An 18742-nucleotide genomic window follows, 5' to 3' on the forward strand; every position below is an offset into this window, starting at 1 on the left:
GGGAGGGCCTGCCCAGAAGTCCTATCGGCAGCAGCTGTCTAAAGGGCTTGGTGGTCTGGGGGGCGGGGAAGGCGGGCGGGCCCCACTGTAAATACGGCCCCAGGGTGGTCAGAGGGTCCCATGCCACCCGTCCCCCTGTGACCTCTCCCTTGACCTCCAGCTGACCATGCATGCCAGCTGAGTGGCCAGCTGAGTCCTGGACCCTCTCTGGAGTTTGCCTCCCCCAACCCCCTCCCCATCAATAAAACTGTTTACAACCACCGGCCCCCATGGCTCTGGGTGTGCTCTGTCTCTGGGTGGGTGGGGGGGGGGGGCAGGACCCCAGTGTTGCCCAGGGCAGTTGGGAGCGCCCTCTGGGACTCATGGCCACAAGCAGAATTCTGGGGGAACTGGGTGTGGAAATGGGGGAGGGGCCGGCATCTTCATCTGGTTGGGCCAGTTTCTGATTCACACTTGAGCAAATATTTATTGTGCTCCTGCTGAATGCCAGGCATGTTTGGGACCAAGATCCCTGTCCTCCTGGAGTTCACAGCCTGGGGCGGGTGAGGTGGGGGGGGGGGGATCGACCCCATACACACAAATTAGGATTTGTGGTTTTTTTTTTTTTTTAAGATTTTATTTACTTATTCATGAGAGACACAGAAACACAGGCAGAGGAAGAAGCAGGGGTCACGTAGGGGGCCGACGTGGGACTCGATCCCAGGTATCCAGGATCACACCTTGGGCTGAAGGCGGTGCTAAACCGCTGAGCCACGCGGGCTGCCCGAGGCCTGGATTTGAAGTAGTGACATGCGCAGTGAAAAGGCGAGATAACGAGTTAGGTCAGGGGTGATGGGGTGGGGGAGGAGGTCGTCAAGGAGGACCTCCGGAGGAGGTGACACTTGAGCTGAGAGGTGACATGTGAGAAAGCAGCTGTGGGGAGGTGTGCAGGCAGAGGGAAGAGCCGGTGCAAGGCCTGCAGTGGGGACGTGCTTGGAGGAGGGGCAGGGCGGCCACAGTGGCCCCCAGCAGCGCAGGGAGGGAGGGCTGGGCAGGAGCAGGTGCAGATGAGGAGAGAGAGCAGGGCCAGGGCTCCAGGTAGGCAGGGCCTCACAGGTGAGGAATGCGAAATTGTTTGGTTGTAAAATCCACGTAAATCTACATCAATTCAAATGCACCATTGGTATATTTATTTATTTATTTATTTATTTATTTATTTATATTTTTATTTTATTTTATTTTTTATTTTATTTTATTTTTTTTTGGTACCGTTTCTTAAAGCACACAGCTCAATGGCATGAAGTCCGTTCACACCACCGGGCACCCACCCCCACCATCCATCCCCAGAACTTTCGCATCTTTCCAAAGTAAAACTCAGTCCCCATTAAACATTAACTCCCCACCTCCACCCCCACCCCAGCCTTACAGATTTTATTTTAAGTGCGACAGGGAACCATCAGAGGGTTTTAAGCAGGGAGCAGGATCTGATTTCACTTTAAGAGATCTCTTCAGCGTTATGCCTTTACGTTCACACTCCTCCCTTCCCGCCCGCGTCCGTGAAGCATCTGCTGTGTGCTGGGCTCTGGGGACCTGGCAGTGGACAGGACAGATCTGGTTCCCCCTTGTGCTGGGGGACACTGTTAGTAAACAAAGTGACACAAAGCACCGCGATGACATCCCATGGCTCCTCCTGAACCTGTGTCGTTTCTCCAGCCTTGAGAGAGGTTTGATGGACGGCATTGAGTTCCAGGCGCACAACCCAGTGATTTGATGTGTGCACATATTGCACGAGGATTACCACCATTAATGCATCTCCTCCCGTAGGTCCCCGGGTGTGTGAGTGATGAGAATATTGCAGATCTACTCTCTTAGCAATTTTCAAGTATATAATACGGTAATGTTAACTGTAGTCACCACGCTGTACGTGACCCCTCCTGAGTGTATTCATCTTAGAACTGCACATTTGTCCCTCCCTCTCTCTCTAGTAAATAAATAAATTTTTAAAGAAAAAATGGGGTTGCGGGTTGGGGGCGCCTGGGTGGCTCAGTTGGTGAAGTGTGACTTCTTCGGCTCAGGTCATGATCTCAGAGCCCTGGGATGGAGCCCTGCCTCAGGCTCTCTGCTCAGCGAGGAGTCTGCTTCTCCTTCTCCCTCTGCCCCTTGTCCTGCTGGTGCTCTTCCTCTCCCTCTCTCACAAATAAATAAATGTTTTAAATCTAAAAAAAAAAAAAAAAGAACTGCACGTTTGTACCCTTAGACCGACCAACATCTCCTCATTTCCTGCACCCTGTAGCCCCTGGCAGCCATCCTGCCATCCTGCTCTCAGTTATGGTTTTTTTTAATTCCACAAATAAATGAGAGTATAGGGTATCTGTCTTTCTTGGCCTGGTTTAATTCACTTAGGGTAATACCCTCAAGATTCAACCACATTGTTGCAAATGGCAGCATTTTCTTCTTTTTTATGCTTGAATATTCCAATGTCTGTGCGTCACATTTTCTTTCTTTTTATTTATTTATTTATTTTTAAGATTTTATTTATTTATTCATGATAGACATAGAGAGAGGGAGAGAGGGAGAGAGAGGCAGAGACACAGGCAGAGAGAGAAGCGGCTCCACACAGGGAGCCCGACGTGGGACTCAATCCTGGGACCCCAGGATCGCGCCCTGGACCAAAGGCAGGCGCCAAACTGCTGAGCCACCCAGGGATCCCCTCTTTTTTTTTTTTTAAATCACATCTTCTTTTTTGTTGTTGTTGTTTTTTTTGGTGTTTTGTTTTTTGTTTTTTGTTTTTTTAAATCACATCTTCTTTATCCATCCGTCAATAACCCTTAGGATGTTTCTATGTCTTGGCTATTGTGAATAATACTCTGACAAACAAACGAATACATATATCTTTTCAAGTTACCATTTTGTTTTCTTTGGATAAATACCCAGAAGTGGGATTGCTGGGTCATATATCTCTATTTTTAATTTTTTGAGGGCCCTCCCTCCACACTGTCTTCCCCAGAGGCTGCACCAATTTGCTTTCCCCCTGGCAGTGCGCAAGGGTTCCCTTTTCTCCGCAGCCTCGCCAACACTTGTTATTTCTTGTCTTCTTGATTCTAATTATTCTCACAAGTGTGATGTAATAGCTCATTGTGGTTTTGATCTGCATTTTTCTGATGATGAGTGACGTTGAGCACTTTTCATGTACCTATTGGCCATCTAGGTGTCTTCTTTGGAAAACTGTCTATTCAGCTCCTATGCCTACTTTTGTGGGTATGTGTTTTTGCGTGTCCGCCTCTACAGATCTGTTATTCTGTCTGACATGTCCTGCTTTGTCTGTGTGTCTGTGTGATCCTACACATTTTCCCCTCTGTGTGGTATCTCTACCTGTGTATTCACGAGGATATCCACCTGTCTTTTTTTTTTTTAAGATTGTATTTATTTATTTGACAGAGAGAGACAGAGAGAGAGAGAGCACAAGGAGGAGGAGAAGCAGAGGGAGAGGGAGAAGCAGACTCCCCACTGAACAAGGAGCCCGATGTGGGGCTGCATCCCAGGACCCTGAGATTATGACCTAAGCCGAAGGCAGACACTTAACCGACTGAGCCACCCAGGCCCCCCTCCATCTGTCTTTCTTTATGCCTGTCACGATCAGCCTGCATGTGTGTCTCTGAACCAGTGTGTCCACAAGACAGAACTCATATTCATTCTTACAGCTCAATAGAGACAAAACTCCAGAGATTGGCCGGGGAGAAGAGACTATGGCCAGACGTGACCAAAGTCCTGGGTGCAGGTAAAGATAACACATCACACCTGAATGTTTTGTGTTTTTTTTTTTTACTTTTTTTTTTTCACCTGAATGTTTAGAATGTGACAAGAATGAAAGCACTGTATAGCCAAACCCGTGAGGTGCAGCCAAAGCAGTTCTCAAAGGGAAATTTGTAGCTTCCAAATGCATTTATTAGGGAATGAAAAGGATCCAAAACAAACAGCACATTAGCTTCAGATGAAGAAAGAAAAAGCAGAAGGGGCCCTTGGAGATTGAGTTCAACTCCACTGATATGGAAACTGAGGCCAAGAAAACTGAAGCCACTTGCCCAAGATCACAAAATAAAGCCATTCCTAGCGGAGCTGGGAGCCAGAGCTAGGTTCAGTACCTCCCAGGCCATTGTTCAAAGATTGTGGAGGCTTTTGGCATTGCTTACTTTTGAAATCTAATTTTTAGAAATTATTTCATTTTTTAAAAAGGCCAACAACATGTCATAAATTCAACACAAATGCTTTTTGTTCTCTTCGTTGAGCTTTCTGGTTGCTCAAATTTAGTGCAAAGAGTATCTCTTGCTTAAAGAGCTGTCCTCTAAAAATGGTGCCTTGTGAACCCAACCTCTGATTCCTGGACTGGAGGAAGCGGGGATTCAGCCCCAGAGACTCTTGGGTGCCCACACTCCAAAAGCAGGATTCAGGGAAATGAAAAACTGGGTAGAAGCAGGGAAAGAAGGGGCAGGCAACTCCCTGCTGCCCTCCCACTGCCAGGAAGCAGTTTTGCAATTTTGACGACTCTGTTTCCCCTGCCTGGCTCAGGTCCAGTCACTAACGGGAACAGGATGTGGGTAAGGACTTCCCTGTGGTTGGCGGCCTTGTCCTCGGTCCAAGGGTATAAGGCTACCTCACCGGGCCAAGGGAACACAGATGGAAAAGAGAGAGGCCATTATGTCCCCTTGGAGCCCAGAGCGAAGCCAGAGGTGAGTCTCCCCCACCCCAGGCCAGACAGAGAGGTAGAAGACCCCAGCACTGCCCGACCAACACCCCATCAGAGGCCTGCTGGGCAGACCAGGAAGCGCAGAAGCCCCAGCCCTCCGAGGATTATGGTGCCAACTGCAAACCACTCCATCCCAAGGCCAAAAGCCTGCCCCAGATCTGCACAAAGCAGAATACACTTTTCATGTTTAGAGTTCCTTTCTGAGTCCTGGATTGTTCCAAGCATTTTGGAGCAAGATGGAACAGGCCACAGAAATATAACCTTGCTGGTTCAGGGCCAGACAGAAAGAGATGGACCCCAGAGGGGGAACCTTGGGAAAGTCAGAGAAACCTTCATGGAAAAGGAAGCATTGGAGCTGGGGCTTTACAGGCTAAGTAGGAGTTCGCTGGCTCTGCCTTCAAAATATGGAGCCAGGGAGATAGAAAATGACCCAGAAAACAAGCTAGAGCAGAAGAAATTAGCAAATGAGACTGTAAATAATTAACAGCCCGATGGAGCTGAGCTGCCAATGAAGAAGGGTAGCAGTTATGGGTCTGACTGAGAAACTCCGTTTTCAGAGTTAGACTGCTCTGGGGAATAGCAGCTACTTCTGGCAGTTGGGGGAGGCATGAGGGGCAGGCCAGGGGAGGAGCAGGAGGTGATGCCCTAGTCGAGGGGAGCAAGGAGGTGGCATGGTCCAAGATGGGGGAAGTGGAGACAAGAAATAGCGGATTCTTGGGATGCTTTCATCGAACTAGGTGTCTCTTCTGTCACTGTCTACAGCCCGGGAGGTCTGAGCTCCCATCTTTCCAAAACACTGCTCCTGCTGCTGTTTTCCGTGGCCTCAGCCCAGGGGGTCACCCCGGACCGTGACACCTGCCTGGTGTTCCCGTCCAGCAACGGCAGCTCCGTCTCCTGCCACCCACCTGCCAAACTCCCTCACCACTTCCCTTCCGACACCGTCCACCTGGTGGTGGAGTTCTTCAACCTCACCCAGCTGCGGCCTGACACCCTCCAGGGCGTCTCTAACCTCCAGGAGTTGCACCTCTCCACCAACCAGCTGGAGAGCCTCTCGCCCAAGCTCTTGCTGCCGGTGCCTCTGCTGAAAGTGCTCGACCTGACCCGCAATGCCCTGACCCAGCTGCCCCCCGGCCTGTTCCGGGTCTCGGCTGCTCTCCACACCCTGGTGCTGAAGGAAAACCGGCTGGAAGTCCTGGAGCCCTCGTGGCTGTGTGGGCTGAAAGCCCTGGGGCATCTGGACCTGTCCGGGAACCACCTCCAGACACTGCCCCCCGGGCTGCTGGCCAACGTCACCGCCCTGCGCATCCTTGACCTCAGTAATAACCAGTTGAAGACTCTGCCCCCGGACCTCCTGAGGGGCCCCCTGCAGTTGGAAAGGCTGCATCTGGAGGGCAACAGGTTGCAAGTGCTTGAAGAGGGGCTCCTGGCACCCCAGCCAGGCCTGCGCTACCTTTTCCTGAGCGACAACAAGTTGGCCGCGGTGGCGGCCGGTGCCTTCCGAGGTCTGCAGCAGCTGGACATGCTTGACCTCTCCAACAACTCGCTCACCAGCGTGCCCAAGGGGCTCTGGACATCCCTGGGGCAGCCCACCCGGGACATGGAGGACGGCTTTGACATCTCTGGTAACCCCTGGATCTGTGATCACAACCTGGACGACCTCTATCGGTGGCTTGTGGCCAACAAAGACAAGATGTTCTCCAGGAACGACACCCGCTGCGCTCGGCCCGAAGCCTTGAAGGGCCAGACGCTCCTAGAAGCAGCCGAGTCACACTGAGGCCTGGGGCTGCGGTGGGGAGACGGGCCTGGCAGGACGCTGCATGCTCCTTGGCAAATCATTCACCTTCAGCTTTCCGGAGCTGCCGGGGCTGGCTTGGCTCACGCTTCCTAAAACACACCGTGGGCTCTCTGGCCTCCTTGTACCCTCTTCCAAGAATCTTTCCCTGGGGGCACCTGGCTGGCTTAGCCGGTAGGGCATGCAACTCTTCATCTCAGGGCCCCACACTGGGCATGGAGCCTACTTAAAAAAAAAAAAAAAAAAAAAGAATGTCTCCCTATTTTCCAGATCTCCTGGTCTCCAGGCTCCCTCAGCCTGCTCGGCCTCCCGCTGGCCCAGCCCTGGCCACTCTGGGTTGTCTCTATCTGGCTCTGCTCCCCCACTTCAGGGGGCTCTCCAAATGCAGGGACTGGGACTGGGTTCCCTGGTAGCCAGCATCTCTCAGTTTGGAGACGGACCTGAGGGGTTAATAAGTGTGGAATGGGATTGGACTATTGGAATTCACTGTGTTCCCAGCATCTCCCAGGTTCGCTTCTTAGTCCTCCGGAGGAAGGAGAAGGAAAGAAGAGGCCTGATCCAGGGTCTGGGGTGTAGGACGTGAGCTTCCAAAGGGATAACAGTTGGGATCTGATGGCCCTCGGCTTCTCCTCCCCCTCCCCCCATCCAGGACTTAACTGGAAATAAAACTCTGACCATTGCCCAGAGTGTCATTTTACCGGTGGATTCCTGCCAGAGCTTGTGTCCTGGGGAAGGTTTAAATTAAACCAGATTGCTTCAGGTCTCCAAACAATTTGTCATGCTGGCCCATGACAACCCAGGGGGATAGCCACCCAGGGCAGGCCTGGGCAGGTTGGGTGAAGCTCAAGGCATGGGCAGAGGCCTGGAGCCTGTGTTCTTCCAACTCGGAACCTTGAGCCACCTGTGGACACATGGCTGGGCGTGCTGGGAGCCAGAGTCCGATTTTGGGGGGAACCCTGGTGTTTGGGGACATGCTCCCTGGAAGAATGGTCATGCCCACGATGGTGGTCATTCCACGATGATGAAAGCCAGGGAGGGGCCTGGAGTCTGGCAGAGCCGGGTTTGAATCAGATCCCTCAGTCTGCTCATCTGCAAAATGGGGATCCAAGGGCATGGGCCAGCCGGAATCCTGGCCGAGTTAAAGGACAGATATTTTAAAACAACAAGAAAGACCTTGAGGACTTGCCCAAGGTCACGCCTCGGCCCGAAGTCGTGGGGGCAGTGATTGTCCTCTACCGTCTCCGCGATGACAGCAGGGTGACAGGTGGTCAGATCCGGCCAACGGGAGTAGCTCAATCCTGGGGCATCCGGCGTCCGCAAGTTACTATGACAACCGCGGAGCGCCCCCGCGAGCCCCGGAGAGGTGCGCGGGTGGGGAGGGTGGGCTTGGAGCCCCGCCCCCGGGGACACGCCTCCGCGCAGCCCCTCCCCATTGGTCAGTACCCGAGGCCCCGCCCCCCCCGGCTGCTATAAGGGGGGCCGGCGGTGGGCGGAGCCTGGAGCCCGAGTCCGGGGTCCGCCGCGGTGCTGGGGGCAGGGGCTGCGCGCGCCCAGGTGAGTGCCCTGCGGAGGGCGTCCGGGAGAGCCCCGCAGGGCTGGGGGCTCCGGATCAGGTGGGCAGGAGGGGATCCAGCGGTGTGAGAGGGGAGGGGGATGACGGGCCGGAGCAGGTGGCCGAGACCCTTGGCCCAGTTGGCTGAAGCTGGGGACCCAGTTGGGCGGGGACCAGGGCTCCGAGGGCGCAGGGTGGGGATGGGGAAAGAACTGCGAGGGAGCGGGGAGTCTCAGCTCGAACTCCCCACCCTGAGTCTGCTTACATGAGTGGCCTTGGAATCGCCACGGCTGCCTCGGTTTCCCTGTCAGGAAGTGCGTTTATTGGGAATCAGCAGCTTCCACTTCCACCCCTGCCGGGAGCTGCTTGTGCAGTTTGTCGGGGAAGGATGAGTTGGGGGCTGGGCAGGGGCAGCAGGGACCTCCCCTCCTTTGCAGAAGAGGAAACAGCTCAGAGAGGTGAAGGCATTTGCCCAAAGTCACACAGCAGGTAATGGCAGGATTTGAACCCAGGTCTTTCCATCTCCAGAGTCCATGCTTTGAATCACTACAATATCCCCACCTTGCAGAGCTCTCTAGTGTGCACCTACTGTGTACAGAGCCTGTGCATACATTGTCCATGTCCCTCGCGATGCTGGGAGGTAGGTATTATCATCATCCTATTTTTTTTAAGATTTATTTATTTGAAAAAAAAAGATTTATTTATTTGAGAGACAGAGTATGCACAAGCCAGGGAGAGGCAGAGGGAGAGGGAGAGGATCCTCAAGCAGATGCCCCCCTGCGCGCGGAGCACAACATGGGCTTCCATCTCGAGACCCTGCTGAGATCGGGACCCCTGGGTGGCTCAGCGGTTGAGCATCTGCCTTTGGCTCAGGGCGTGATCCCGGTCTGGGGGTCAAGTCCCACATCAGGCTTCCTGCGAGGAGCCTGCTTCTCCCTCGGCCTGTGTCCCTGCCTCTCTGTCCCTCATGAATAAATAGATAAAATCTTAAAAAAAAGAAAAAAGACCCTGAGGTCATGAGCTGAGCCAAACCCAGAGTCAGACACTCAACCGACTGAACCACCCAGCTGCTCCTATCATTACCAAAAACGAGGTCCCGGGGATCCCTGGGTGGCGCAGCGGTTTAGCGCCTGCCTTTGGCCCAGGGCACGATCCTGGAGCCTCGGGATCGAATCCCACGTCGGGCTCCCGGCATGGAGCCTGCTTCTCCCTCTGCCTGTGTCTCTGCCTCTCTCTCTCTCTATGTCTATCATAAATAAATAACATCTTAAAAAAAAAAACAAAAAAACCCAACCAAACAAACAAACAAAAAAAAAAACAACTGAGGTCCCAAGAGAGAAGAGTACCTGCCCAAGCCCAGCAGGACAGACCCCAAGGCCTAGGTGGGACCCAGGAGGGCTGGTGCGGAGAGGTCCCTCTCACCCTGTCCTGCCCTGCAGGGTGTTTGCAGCAGGCATGTCAGACCACGAGGCTGCTCAGCCCCCCACAACCAGCTTGTGTGAGCAGGACCAGCAGGTGAGGGGCTGCCCCCCAGCAGAGCAGGGGCACAGGGAAGGGGGGCGGGGATATCACTTCTGGGACAGTTTCAGACCAGGTACCCCCGCCCCTTCCTATCCTCGCTGGACCATGGAGGGGGCTCAGAGCTGCACAGTGATGCCCCCGGGCGGGGAGCATCTCCCCCCACCCCCCCACCCCCCGCACACCTCCACCTCTGGGTCTCTGCGGCTACCCGTCCCGTGTCCAGCACCTCGGCGCCCTCCACGGCAGCAGCACAAAGGACAGCAATCACGCCACATGTCTGCATCAGTCCCTGCTCCCCGCACTTCACGCATGTGGGCTCCACGACTCACCCAGCCCTAGAAACCCATTTTACAGATGGGAAGGCCGAAGCCCCAAGTTAAGCCTGCAGTCCCTCAACCCTCCCGCCCGCCCCTCATCCTGGCCCGGGGCAGGGAAGCAGGACAGAGGTGCAGCGGAGCTCCCCACACTCTCGGGGGACCCCTCTGATGCCCCCACCTCCCCGCAGAACGCGGTACAGCGCGTGGTGGCCCTGCCCCTGGTCAGGACCACGTGCACCGCCGTCTTGGATGCTTACAGTGCTGCTAAGGACAGGCACCCGCTGCTGGGCTCTGCCTGCCGCCTGGCCGAGCACTGCGTGTGCGGCCTCACCACCCGGGCCCTGGACCACGCCCAGCCGCTGCTCAGCCACCTGCAGCCCCAGCGTGAGCACCCCCCGACCCCTGGGTCCTGCCCCGCTGCCCCCCCCATGCTCTGGAGTGCACCTGCTGAGGTGGGAGCCCCACAGTCCCACCCATGTGGATGCCTTTAGTCCGTGCACCTGCCTGTACCCCATCCACCCGTCTGGTCCTCCCTCATCCCGCCAGCACCATCTCCCATTCCCTGCCCCCCCATCCCCCATTCTACCTACACCCCAGCCCCACCATCCCTCTCCGGTTTCATCTCCCGGACCTCCACCCTTAGCCATTTGTGGAGGTCGTCCCTCATCCAGCGGCCTGGCGAACCTCTGGTTCCTTCCTGTCCACCTCCCTCCCCCATCTGTCTCTGTCATTGCCCCCACGGCGACCTGAGCCCCACATCTCCCCAGGCACCTGTGCCAGCTGAGGGCCCCAACCTGACAGAGGGGTGGGGGTGGGGTGGAAAGACCCCTGGCTTCTGGTGGACCGAGGTCCCATCCCAGCCCTGGGCCTCCCCACCTCCCCCGCCTCCTTCTCAGCCAGTTTGCGTGACCTTGAGCCTGCCCGCTGGGCCCTCCCAGCCGGCACGGGGCAGGAGTCACCTTGGCGCTGGCAGCAGCCAGGTGGCAGGGCTGAGGCCAGGAGGGCAGGGGGTGTGGGGCCCAGCCTTGTGTCTCCCCCCACACCCTCAGGGACCCCCCACTCCCCGAGCCTCCCTCCATCCTCCCCGCCTCCCTTGCCCTCACTCCCTGCCTCTCCCCTCCAGTGGCCACAGTGAACAATCTCGCCTGCAGGGGGCTGGACAAGCTGGAGAAGCTGCCTTTTCTCCAGCAACCTTCGGACACGGTAGGGTGGGGACCCCTACGGTGGGAGCCAGAGAGGGGTGGCGGTGGGAGGGAGCAGCGCAGCCTCCTCAGGGACCAGCCCAGGACCTGGGCCCACCACACTGGGGTTGAGTCGGGTTTGGGGCCTACTCAACACTGGCCAAGTTACAATGATCAGCCCCCGCCGAGCTGACCGAGCACTGAAGATGTGGCAGTGGGTGCCCATAATCCCCTCAACAACCCCGGGAGGGAGAACCTCTATTTCCCCTCATTTTACAGAAGGGAAATTGAGGTCCCGCGTCAGGAAGGGCCAGGGACCCCTGACACCCAGCCTTGAGGAGCTGGGTAAGAGAAGGGAGCCAGAACCTGGAGGGGGCCCCCTCCCACCAGGTGGTGACCTCGGCCAAGGACACGGTGGCCAGCGGCGTGACGGGCGTGGTGGGCCTGGCGCGGCAGGGCCGCCGCTGGAGTATAGATCTGAAGCGCTCCATGAGCCACGCCGTGGACGTTGTGCTGGGCAAGTCAGAGGAGCTGGTGGACCACTTCCTGCCCATGACTGAGGACGAGCTGGGTGAGGCTGCCCCCCCCCCACTGCTCCCCAGTCCCTCTGCCCAGCCCGCATGCCCGGAGGTCACGGGCCACATAGCTCCAGCACTTTGCAGGGACTCCAGTGGGTCACAGGGCGGGGAGCCCAGCCCTGACGTCCCATCCACCCCTGCAGCCCCCGACCCGCATCCTCCTAGAAATCAGACCACGCAGACCCGGAGCGGGCACGGGGCTTACGCAGGTGAGGGCCACAGCCTCGAACTGGCGGCCCTCCTGCTTGCAGCGCTGCCTAGGCAGGGCCTAGAGTGCTCTAACTCATCCCGTGCATCTAACAATGAGATCGCGCCCTCCCGATCCCGAGCTGCGGCCTGTCCTCCAGCCTGAAACACTCGAGCTGAAAGGCATCTGCTCTCTCCTGGGGCGCCTGGCCGGCTCAGTCTGTGGGGTGGGCCACTCTTGATCTTGGGGCTGTGAGTTTGAGTCCCGCGTTGGGGGTAGAGATTACTTAAAAAATAAAATCTTATTAAAAAAAAACCCAAACACACCATTCTCCAGCTTTCTACATCTTGCCTGACCCTGGAGACGATCTGACTTCTCAACCCCCCTGCCTTATGGCACTTGGGGGACGCGTCAAGGCACTCCCTCCTCCGCAGAAAGGCTGTGAGGCATTTATGAAACACCTACTGTGTGCCACACACTTGTCAAGTGTATTCCTTTTTTTTCTTTTTTAAGGATTTTATTTAGGGTAGCCTGGGTGGCTCAGTGGTTTAGCGCCTCCTTCAGCCCAGGGCTTAATCCTAAGACACAGGATCGAGCCCCATGTCAGGCTCCCTGCATGGAGCCTGCTTCTCCCTCTGCCTGTGTTTCTGCCCCTCTCTCTGTGTCTCTCATAATAAATAAATAAATAAATAAATAAATAAATAAATAAATAAATAATCTTTAAAAAAAAGATTTTATTTATTTATTCATCGGAGACACAGAGAGGCAGAGACATAGGCAGAGGGAGAGGGAGAAGCAGGCTCCACGCAGGGAGCCCGACGCAGGACTCGATCCCGGGACTCCAGGATCACGCCCTGGGCTGAAGGCAGACCGCTGAGCCCCCAGGGCTGCCCCGCCAAGTGTATTCTTAACAGACCATTTAGTAGAGGGGTCAAGGGTGCCTGGGCTGGAATCCCAGGTCTGCCTCTTGCACATCGTCTCCCTCTGCCTCGGTGTTCCTCACCTGTAAATGGGGCTGATAGCAGTGCCCATGTCGTAGGGTCTGGGGAAGGTTAAACGAATTGATAGCAGTAAAGGAAAACGATAAATTTGGGAGCCCGTGGGCTTGTGAACCCAGAAGGAGGGTGAGCAGATGTGCAGAGGCGACCACGCTGACCTCTCCTCCGTCCCATCCTCCAGCGGCCCTGGCAGCCGAGGCCGAGGGCCCGGAAGTGGGCTCGGTGGAGGAGCAGAGGAGACATCAGGGCTACTTTGTGCGTTTGGGCTCCCTGTCAGCACGGCTCCGCCACCTGGCCTATGAACACTCCCTGGGGAAACTGAGGCAGAAGAAACACCACGCCCAGGACACACTGGCCCAGCTGCAGGAGACGCTGGAGCTGGTGAGAGCCTCTGTCCACCCCCGCCCCGAGACGCAGGCCAGTAGGCATGGATTGAGTGCCAGCTGCGTACCTGGTCCTGAGCTGGTCTGCAGCGGGGAGGCACAGCCGGGCCCCGCTGCCTCCAGCCGCGTGTGTTCAGGGCTGGGGCAGAGCGGGGACATGGGGCTGGGGCAGCTCGAGGGTGGGGGTCAAGACTCAGCCTGGGGAGACAGGAGGGGGTCTCCGGGCGAAGGAGATGTAGGACCTGGAATTTATAGACAGGGTAGCTCAGGAGAGAAAGCACCGCTTCCCCCGCGCACCTGCCACCCATCCCAATCCTCCGCAGCCTGTAGGTTCTAGACTATTCCCTCACTCACCGTCCATCCCTCCCTTTGAACTGCTGAGTTCAGATGCCCCTGACCTGCTCCTCCTGCGTCTCGCCTCCGTCCTTGCAGGGGGGTCAGGTCAAAGCCCGGGAGCAACCCTCCACTCCCCTCTCTCCTCCGCTCTCACGCCCCGCACAGCGGCCGGTGCCGCAGCTCTGCCCACAGCCCCCCTTCCTCTTCCTGCGGCCTGGTCCAGCCGGTCCCCCAGCTCCATCCGGGACCCCGCTCTGCCCTCCCCGCAGCCGCCACCAGAGTGCGCCGATGAGCACCCGAGGCCGCTTACGTCACCGGGCACGCTGTCCTCAAGGTGCATCCACGTTGTAGCAGGTGTCAGGATGTCCCTCCCTTCTAAGGCTGAGTCCTATTTCCGGAGCGAGGATGGACTCCAATTTATTTCTATTTATCTTCTGATGCCTGCCTTGTCCTGGGCACCGAAGAGGGCGCAGTGGCCCCCTCAGGACACTCACAGCGCAGTAGGGGGACCAGGGTCATGATGGAGAACATGCAGGTGCTGTGGAATCTGCCCAGCCAGGAGGGGAGCAGGGAAGACTTCCTGGAGGCGGAGGCATCTACACTGAAACTTAAACTGGAGTGAGCCAGACAGGGGCGTGGGGTGGAGGGAAACCTGTCCCTGGCAGACGGAGCAGCACGGCCAAAGTGAGTCTGAGCTTCAGGGGAACCACGGGGCGCAGGGTCTGGCCAAGAGCAGAGGAGAGACCGGGCTGGTGGGCCAGGCTAGATCAGTAGGCGGGGAAGGCTGCAGGGAAGAAGATGCTCTCTAGATGTTCATCGAGACCAGAGTCTGGGCCCCCCACCCCCGAGCCCCCAAATCCTCCAGCTCTAACTACCACTGCCTCCGTCCCCTCAGATCAACCTCATGCAGTGTGGGGCGACCCCCACGTCCCCGGCCCGCCCTGGGAAGGTGCACGAGCTTTGGGAGGACTGGAACCAGCACTCCCCAGAGAACGGCCGCCGCCGCCGCAGCCAGGTAGGGTGGCGGGGAGAGGGTGACCAAGGGGGATGTGGGGGGGTGGGGTGCCTTCTGGATCTGCCCAGGGTTGCCAGGGGCCGGGCTCCAGCTGTCTCAAACCAAGTGCTGAGGCCAGCTGTTGGGAGCATCCATGGGGAAACTGAGGCAGGCAGGGCGCCGGTCTGGGACACTGAGGCCCCTCCCCTCTGCCACAGGCGGAGCTGGAGACGCTGGTGCTGTCCCGCAGCCTGATGAGGGAGCTGCAGGGAACGGTGGACGCGCTGGAGACCAGTGTGCGGGGCCTGCCCCGGGGCGCCCAGGACAAGGTGGCCGAGGTGCGGCGCAGCGTGGACGCCCTGCAGTCCGCCTTCGCCGACGCCCGCTGCTTCGGGGACGTGCCGGCCGCCGCCCTGGCTGAGGGCCGAGGCAGCGTGGCCCGGGCGCACGCCTGCGTGGACGAGCTGCTGGAGCTGGTGCTGCAGGCCGTGCCGCTCCCCTGGCTGGTGGGGCCCTTCGCGCCCATCCTCGTGGAGCGGCCCGCGCCCCCGCCTGACCTGGAGGCCCTGGTGGATGAGGTGGTGGGGGGCCCTGACCCCCGCTGGGCTCACCTGGACTGGCCGGCGCAGCAGAGGGCCTGGGAGGCCCAGCACGGGGACGGGCCGGCCCCCCCGGAGGACGTTCCCCAGGAGGAGCCCCCGCCCCCCGGCCGCCCCAAGCACACCCTGATGCCAGAGCTGGACTTCTGACCATGTGGGGCCAGCGGGGCAGCAGAGGCCACGAGGGCCAGTGTCCCGGGATCCCTGCTGCCCCCTCGTGGCCGCGTGTGCGCGCTGACAGCCCACGAGGTGACCTCGCCCGGGGGACAGGGCTGGGGGTGGGGGGAGCTGAATTCAGAATCCCAGACCCGCTTCACTGCTCTCAGACTCTCCCCAGTCCTTCCCGGGACAATGAGGACTGGAATCCAGTTCAGGTCCCACTAGCCCCAGCTGGGTTCAGCTGACTGCGGCCCCCATCTCTGCACCGCAAGAAGCACATCAAAACCCGCAGAAGCACATGTTTTGCCCAGTGGCCTCTGGGGTTTTGAAACGTGAGCACCCCCCACTCCCCCGCCACCTTGTACATCCTGGACTCAGGGTCCCCGAGGATATGCAGCTGTATCAGCCGGACCTGCACATCCACTTGCTTTGCCCTTTGGGGTTCGTGCTCTAGAATAAAGGTGCTTTGTGTTGTCCAAAGGCCTATGGCCTCTGTTCAGGCCTGGGGTGGGTCTTAGCTGCAGGGTGCCGGGTGTGCAGTTGCTCAGGTGTGGGACTGTGTGGCACAAGCCAAGGTTCAAGATTCGAAAGCAGTGAAAATGCCTCTCTGGCCAGCCTGCCAGCCTGTCTGGAGTCCCCCCCACCCCCCACTAGCGCCCTCCCCACCTGGGTTAGGCACGTGGGTGTAGCTTCCTGGGATGGAAGCTGTTCACACTTTAGTATAAATGAATTTCTTGGAAACTGGAGAACAGAATCTGAGGGAAGAAGTAGTCAGATGGAGCAGCCCCTCCCATGCCAACCACCCTGGACCCGCAGGGGCTGATCCTGCTGTGAGTCCTCCAGCTGCACTGGCCAGGATGGGGGCACACAGAGGTAGGGGAAGGGCCACGGGCCAGTCTCTGGGGGGGCCCTCCCGTCCTTTGACTGAATTCTTGGCCGCCGCTCAGACTCCCCTGTGGCCGGGTGGGGTGTTAGGAAAGCACAGTGTAACGTGGTGAGGTCAGGGTGGCCCCTGGCTTCCCTAGGACCTGGCCCAGGGGCAGTGCCGGGAGGCTGAACTACCGCCCCCTAGCAGCTTCCCCTCCCCGCCCCTGCTCAGGGACCGCCGTGGCTCCCACTTGCCCTCAGACCAAACATCCAAACTCCTCGCCGGGGCAGCTGAGAACTTCTGGTCCCTCCAGAGATGCTGCTGGAGTCCCACCGGACTGTGCACACCTCCCCACCTAGGGGCCTTCGCCCCGGCCGTGCCTGCAGTGCCCTCCCACCCCACCACCCATCTCATGGACACATCCCGTCCATCCTCAAGCCCCAGCCCCAATGCCACCTCCTCCAGGAAGCCTTCCCTCACCCCAGCGGTTTCCCTCTGTGCGGCGGCCGTGCTCGGTCCCGGGACGTGCTTGGCGCTCGGGAGCCGCCATTCACTCATTCATTTGTTCGCTCAACACATCCTGTTGGGCACCTGTTGTGTGCCAGGAGGGCAGCGAACCAGGTAAAAACCCTGCCTTCTGGGCCCTGATAGTGCAGCTGAGAGGCGACAAATAGGACAAATACATACATGATTTGCCTTAGTTTTTTTTTTTTTAATTTATTTATGATAGTCACACACAGAGAGAGAGAGAGGCAGAGACACAGGCAGAGGGAGAAACAGGCTCTATGCACCAGGAGCCCGACGCGGGATTCGATCCCAGGTCTCCAGGATCGCGCCCTGGGCCAAAGGCAGGCGCCAAACCGCTGCGCCACCCAGGGATCCCTTGCCTTAGTTTTAATAGATGACAAAGAACATGCAAAGGACAGAGGACGGGAGGCGTGTGAGGGCAGGGAGAGGGGTGTATATTTTTAAATTGGGGGAGCAGGTCTAAGAAGACCTCTTGGAGGAGGTGACATATAAGCAAAGGCCAATGAGGATTCTGGGCAGGTGCAGCCCGTGCAAAGGCCCTGGGGCAGCACCGGGACTGGGTTGTTGGGGGAAGAGCAAGGAGGCCCGTGTGTCTGGAGCAGGGTGAGTTGAGGCGATAGAGGAAGGAGGGGATGACAGGGAGGTGACAGGGGGCCAGGGTCGTGAGGAGGACTCGGTCTCATCCTGGGAGATGGGAGCCCCAAAAGCTGTGGGCAGAGGAGGGTGGGTCCTGACGCTCGTGTTGACGATCACTTTTACCGACTTTGCTGGGCTTCTCCGCCCTCCCTGGGCTGTGGCAGCCCAGTGGGCAGAGGAGGGCACACCCAGTGCCCCCCCCACCACCTTTAGGAAGCATTGGCAGGAAGGACAGGATTGGGGGACATCTGCAGTTTGTTCCCCAAGTGTTTGGCAAACACAGCGGAGGCTCCAAGGAGATGACCTAGGGCTCATTGGGCCATGTCCAGACCCCCCTCCTCCCCGCTTGGTGCCCAGGGCCACCCACGGGGTCTGCCCCCCAACCCCCCAGCACGCAGCTGGGATCCCCACCCCAGGAGTGGGCAGGGGACACCTAGCACGGGGACGGCTGGCCTGTGCATCTGCCCACAGACGGCCCACTCTGCAAACGCCCTGGGGCTGGGTTCGAATCCTGTCTCTGCCACTCTCTGGCTCTGTGGCCTCAGGCATGGGATGCCTCCTCCAGGAAGTCGCTCTGGGCTGTCCCCAGCGCACCAGGCCTGCATCTCACTTCCAGGATCCCCTGGCTCTTTAGACACCGTGTTTCCATCTATTTGATCAAGGGAAGTAGTCCCTGCTGGAGAGTGACGCGTCCCCTTCCCACTCAGGAGGGATCCTGCTTCTCCCTTTCTGCCTGGACAAGGCTAAGTTAATGTTGGTTGAGTACCTCTGCTGGGTACCAGGCACTGGGGTGAACAGGTCACATGCTTGACCACGTTTCACACTCAGAACTATCCTGCGAGTTGGCCCATTTGGCCAAACGTTTATTAAATGCAGGGCGTGTGCCAGGAACAGTTCAATTGCAGAAGACAAGCTGGGAACAAAACAGGCCTGAGGGAGGGGAGGGAGGGCACTGTGCGCTGTGGGGAAGGGCCCTCCAGCATGTGCAAAGGTCCTGGGGCAGCACCACACCTGGTGTGTTGGGGCAAAAGCAAGGTGCCCCATGTGTTGCAGAAGAATGCACGAAGGGGAGAGAGCTGCAGGAGGTGAGGACAAAGAGAAAGCGGGACCTCGTGGGCCATAGCGAGGAGCCCGGAAGGTAAATCGAGGCCCAAGGGTGGCAAGTGGCTGAGGCGTCTCAGCAGAACAGAGATCTGAACTGTACTTCCTGGGTGGAAGCAGGAGGCCGTGTGAGCACGCAGGCAGGGCCTTGGGGACGTGGGATGGCCCGAGAACCCTCAGCCTGGTGGGGGTGGGAGCTGTGGGCAGAGCCCGCCTGGTGCTCTTAGCGGGGGAAAGGTGCTGGGCCCAGGGCCCACGCTGGGCCGGGCCGGCTGCACGTGACCGCCCA

The 18742-nt window shown here is 58.1% G+C and overlaps 2 protein-coding genes and 1 long non-coding RNA gene across 3 annotated transcripts; 2 read left to right on the top strand and 1 right to left on the bottom strand.

Moving 5' to 3' along the window:
* Nucleotides 1-2746: 2746 nt before the first annotated feature.
* On the bottom strand, nucleotides 2747-7873 carry LOC144290815 (uncharacterized). The gene is made up of 2 exons (XR_013358343.1): nucleotides 7689-7873; nucleotides 2747-7604 (listed from the first exon to the last, which is right to left on the bottom strand). It is a non-coding gene; the product is annotated as an uncharacterized LOC144290815 (long non-coding RNA).
* Nucleotides 4547-7195, top strand: LRG1 (leucine rich alpha-2-glycoprotein 1). Its single transcript, XM_077860397.1, has 2 exons — nucleotides 4547-4706; nucleotides 5486-7195. Exons 1-2 carry the CDS (start codon nucleotides 4654-4656, stop codon nucleotides 6495-6497), a joined length of 1065 nt encoding a protein of 354 aa, XP_077716523.1. The 5' UTR covers nucleotides 4547-4653; the 3' UTR covers nucleotides 6498-7195.
* Nucleotides 7874-7945: 72 nt separating the features above from the next.
* Nucleotides 7946-15800, top strand: PLIN5 (perilipin 5). The gene is made up of 8 exons (XM_077860398.1): nucleotides 7946-8069; nucleotides 9507-9582; nucleotides 10094-10289; nucleotides 11029-11108; nucleotides 11477-11657; nucleotides 13031-13230; nucleotides 14464-14583; nucleotides 14781-15800. The coding sequence occupies exons 2-8, from the start codon at nucleotides 9523-9525 to the stop codon at nucleotides 15309-15311; spliced, it is 1368 nt and encodes a 455-aa protein (XP_077716524.1). The 5' UTR covers nucleotides 7946-8069; nucleotides 9507-9522; the 3' UTR covers nucleotides 15312-15800.
* Nucleotides 15801-18742: the final 2942 nt, after the last annotated feature.

This window comes from Canis aureus, chromosome 19, assembly GCF_053574225.1.
Source record: "Canis aureus isolate CA01 chromosome 19, VMU_Caureus_v.1.0, whole genome shotgun sequence".
Lineage (NCBI taxonomy): Eukaryota > Metazoa > Chordata > Mammalia > Carnivora > Canidae > Canis > Canis aureus.

Excerpts from the sequence above, each read along its gene's own strand:
- LRG1 (XM_077860397.1), top strand. The coding sequence starts at position 4,654 with ATGGAAAAGAGAGAGGCCATTATGTCCCCTTGGAGCCCAGAGCGAAGC. Across the intron at positions 4,707-5,485 it reads AGCCCAGAGCGAAGCCAGAG|CCCGGGAGGTCTGAGCTCCC; the intron begins GTGAGTCTCCCC and ends CACTGTCTACAG.
- PLIN5 (XM_077860398.1), top strand. The coding sequence starts at position 9,523 with ATGTCAGACCACGAGGCTGCTCAGCCCCCCACAACCAGCTTGTGTGAG. Across the intron at positions 9,583-10,093 it reads TGTGTGAGCAGGACCAGCAG|AACGCGGTACAGCGCGTGGT; the intron begins GTGAGGGGCTGC and ends ACCTCCCCGCAG. Across the intron at positions 13,231-14,463 it reads TGCAGGAGACGCTGGAGCTG|ATCAACCTCATGCAGTGTGG; the intron begins GTGAGAGCCTCT and ends CCGTCCCCTCAG.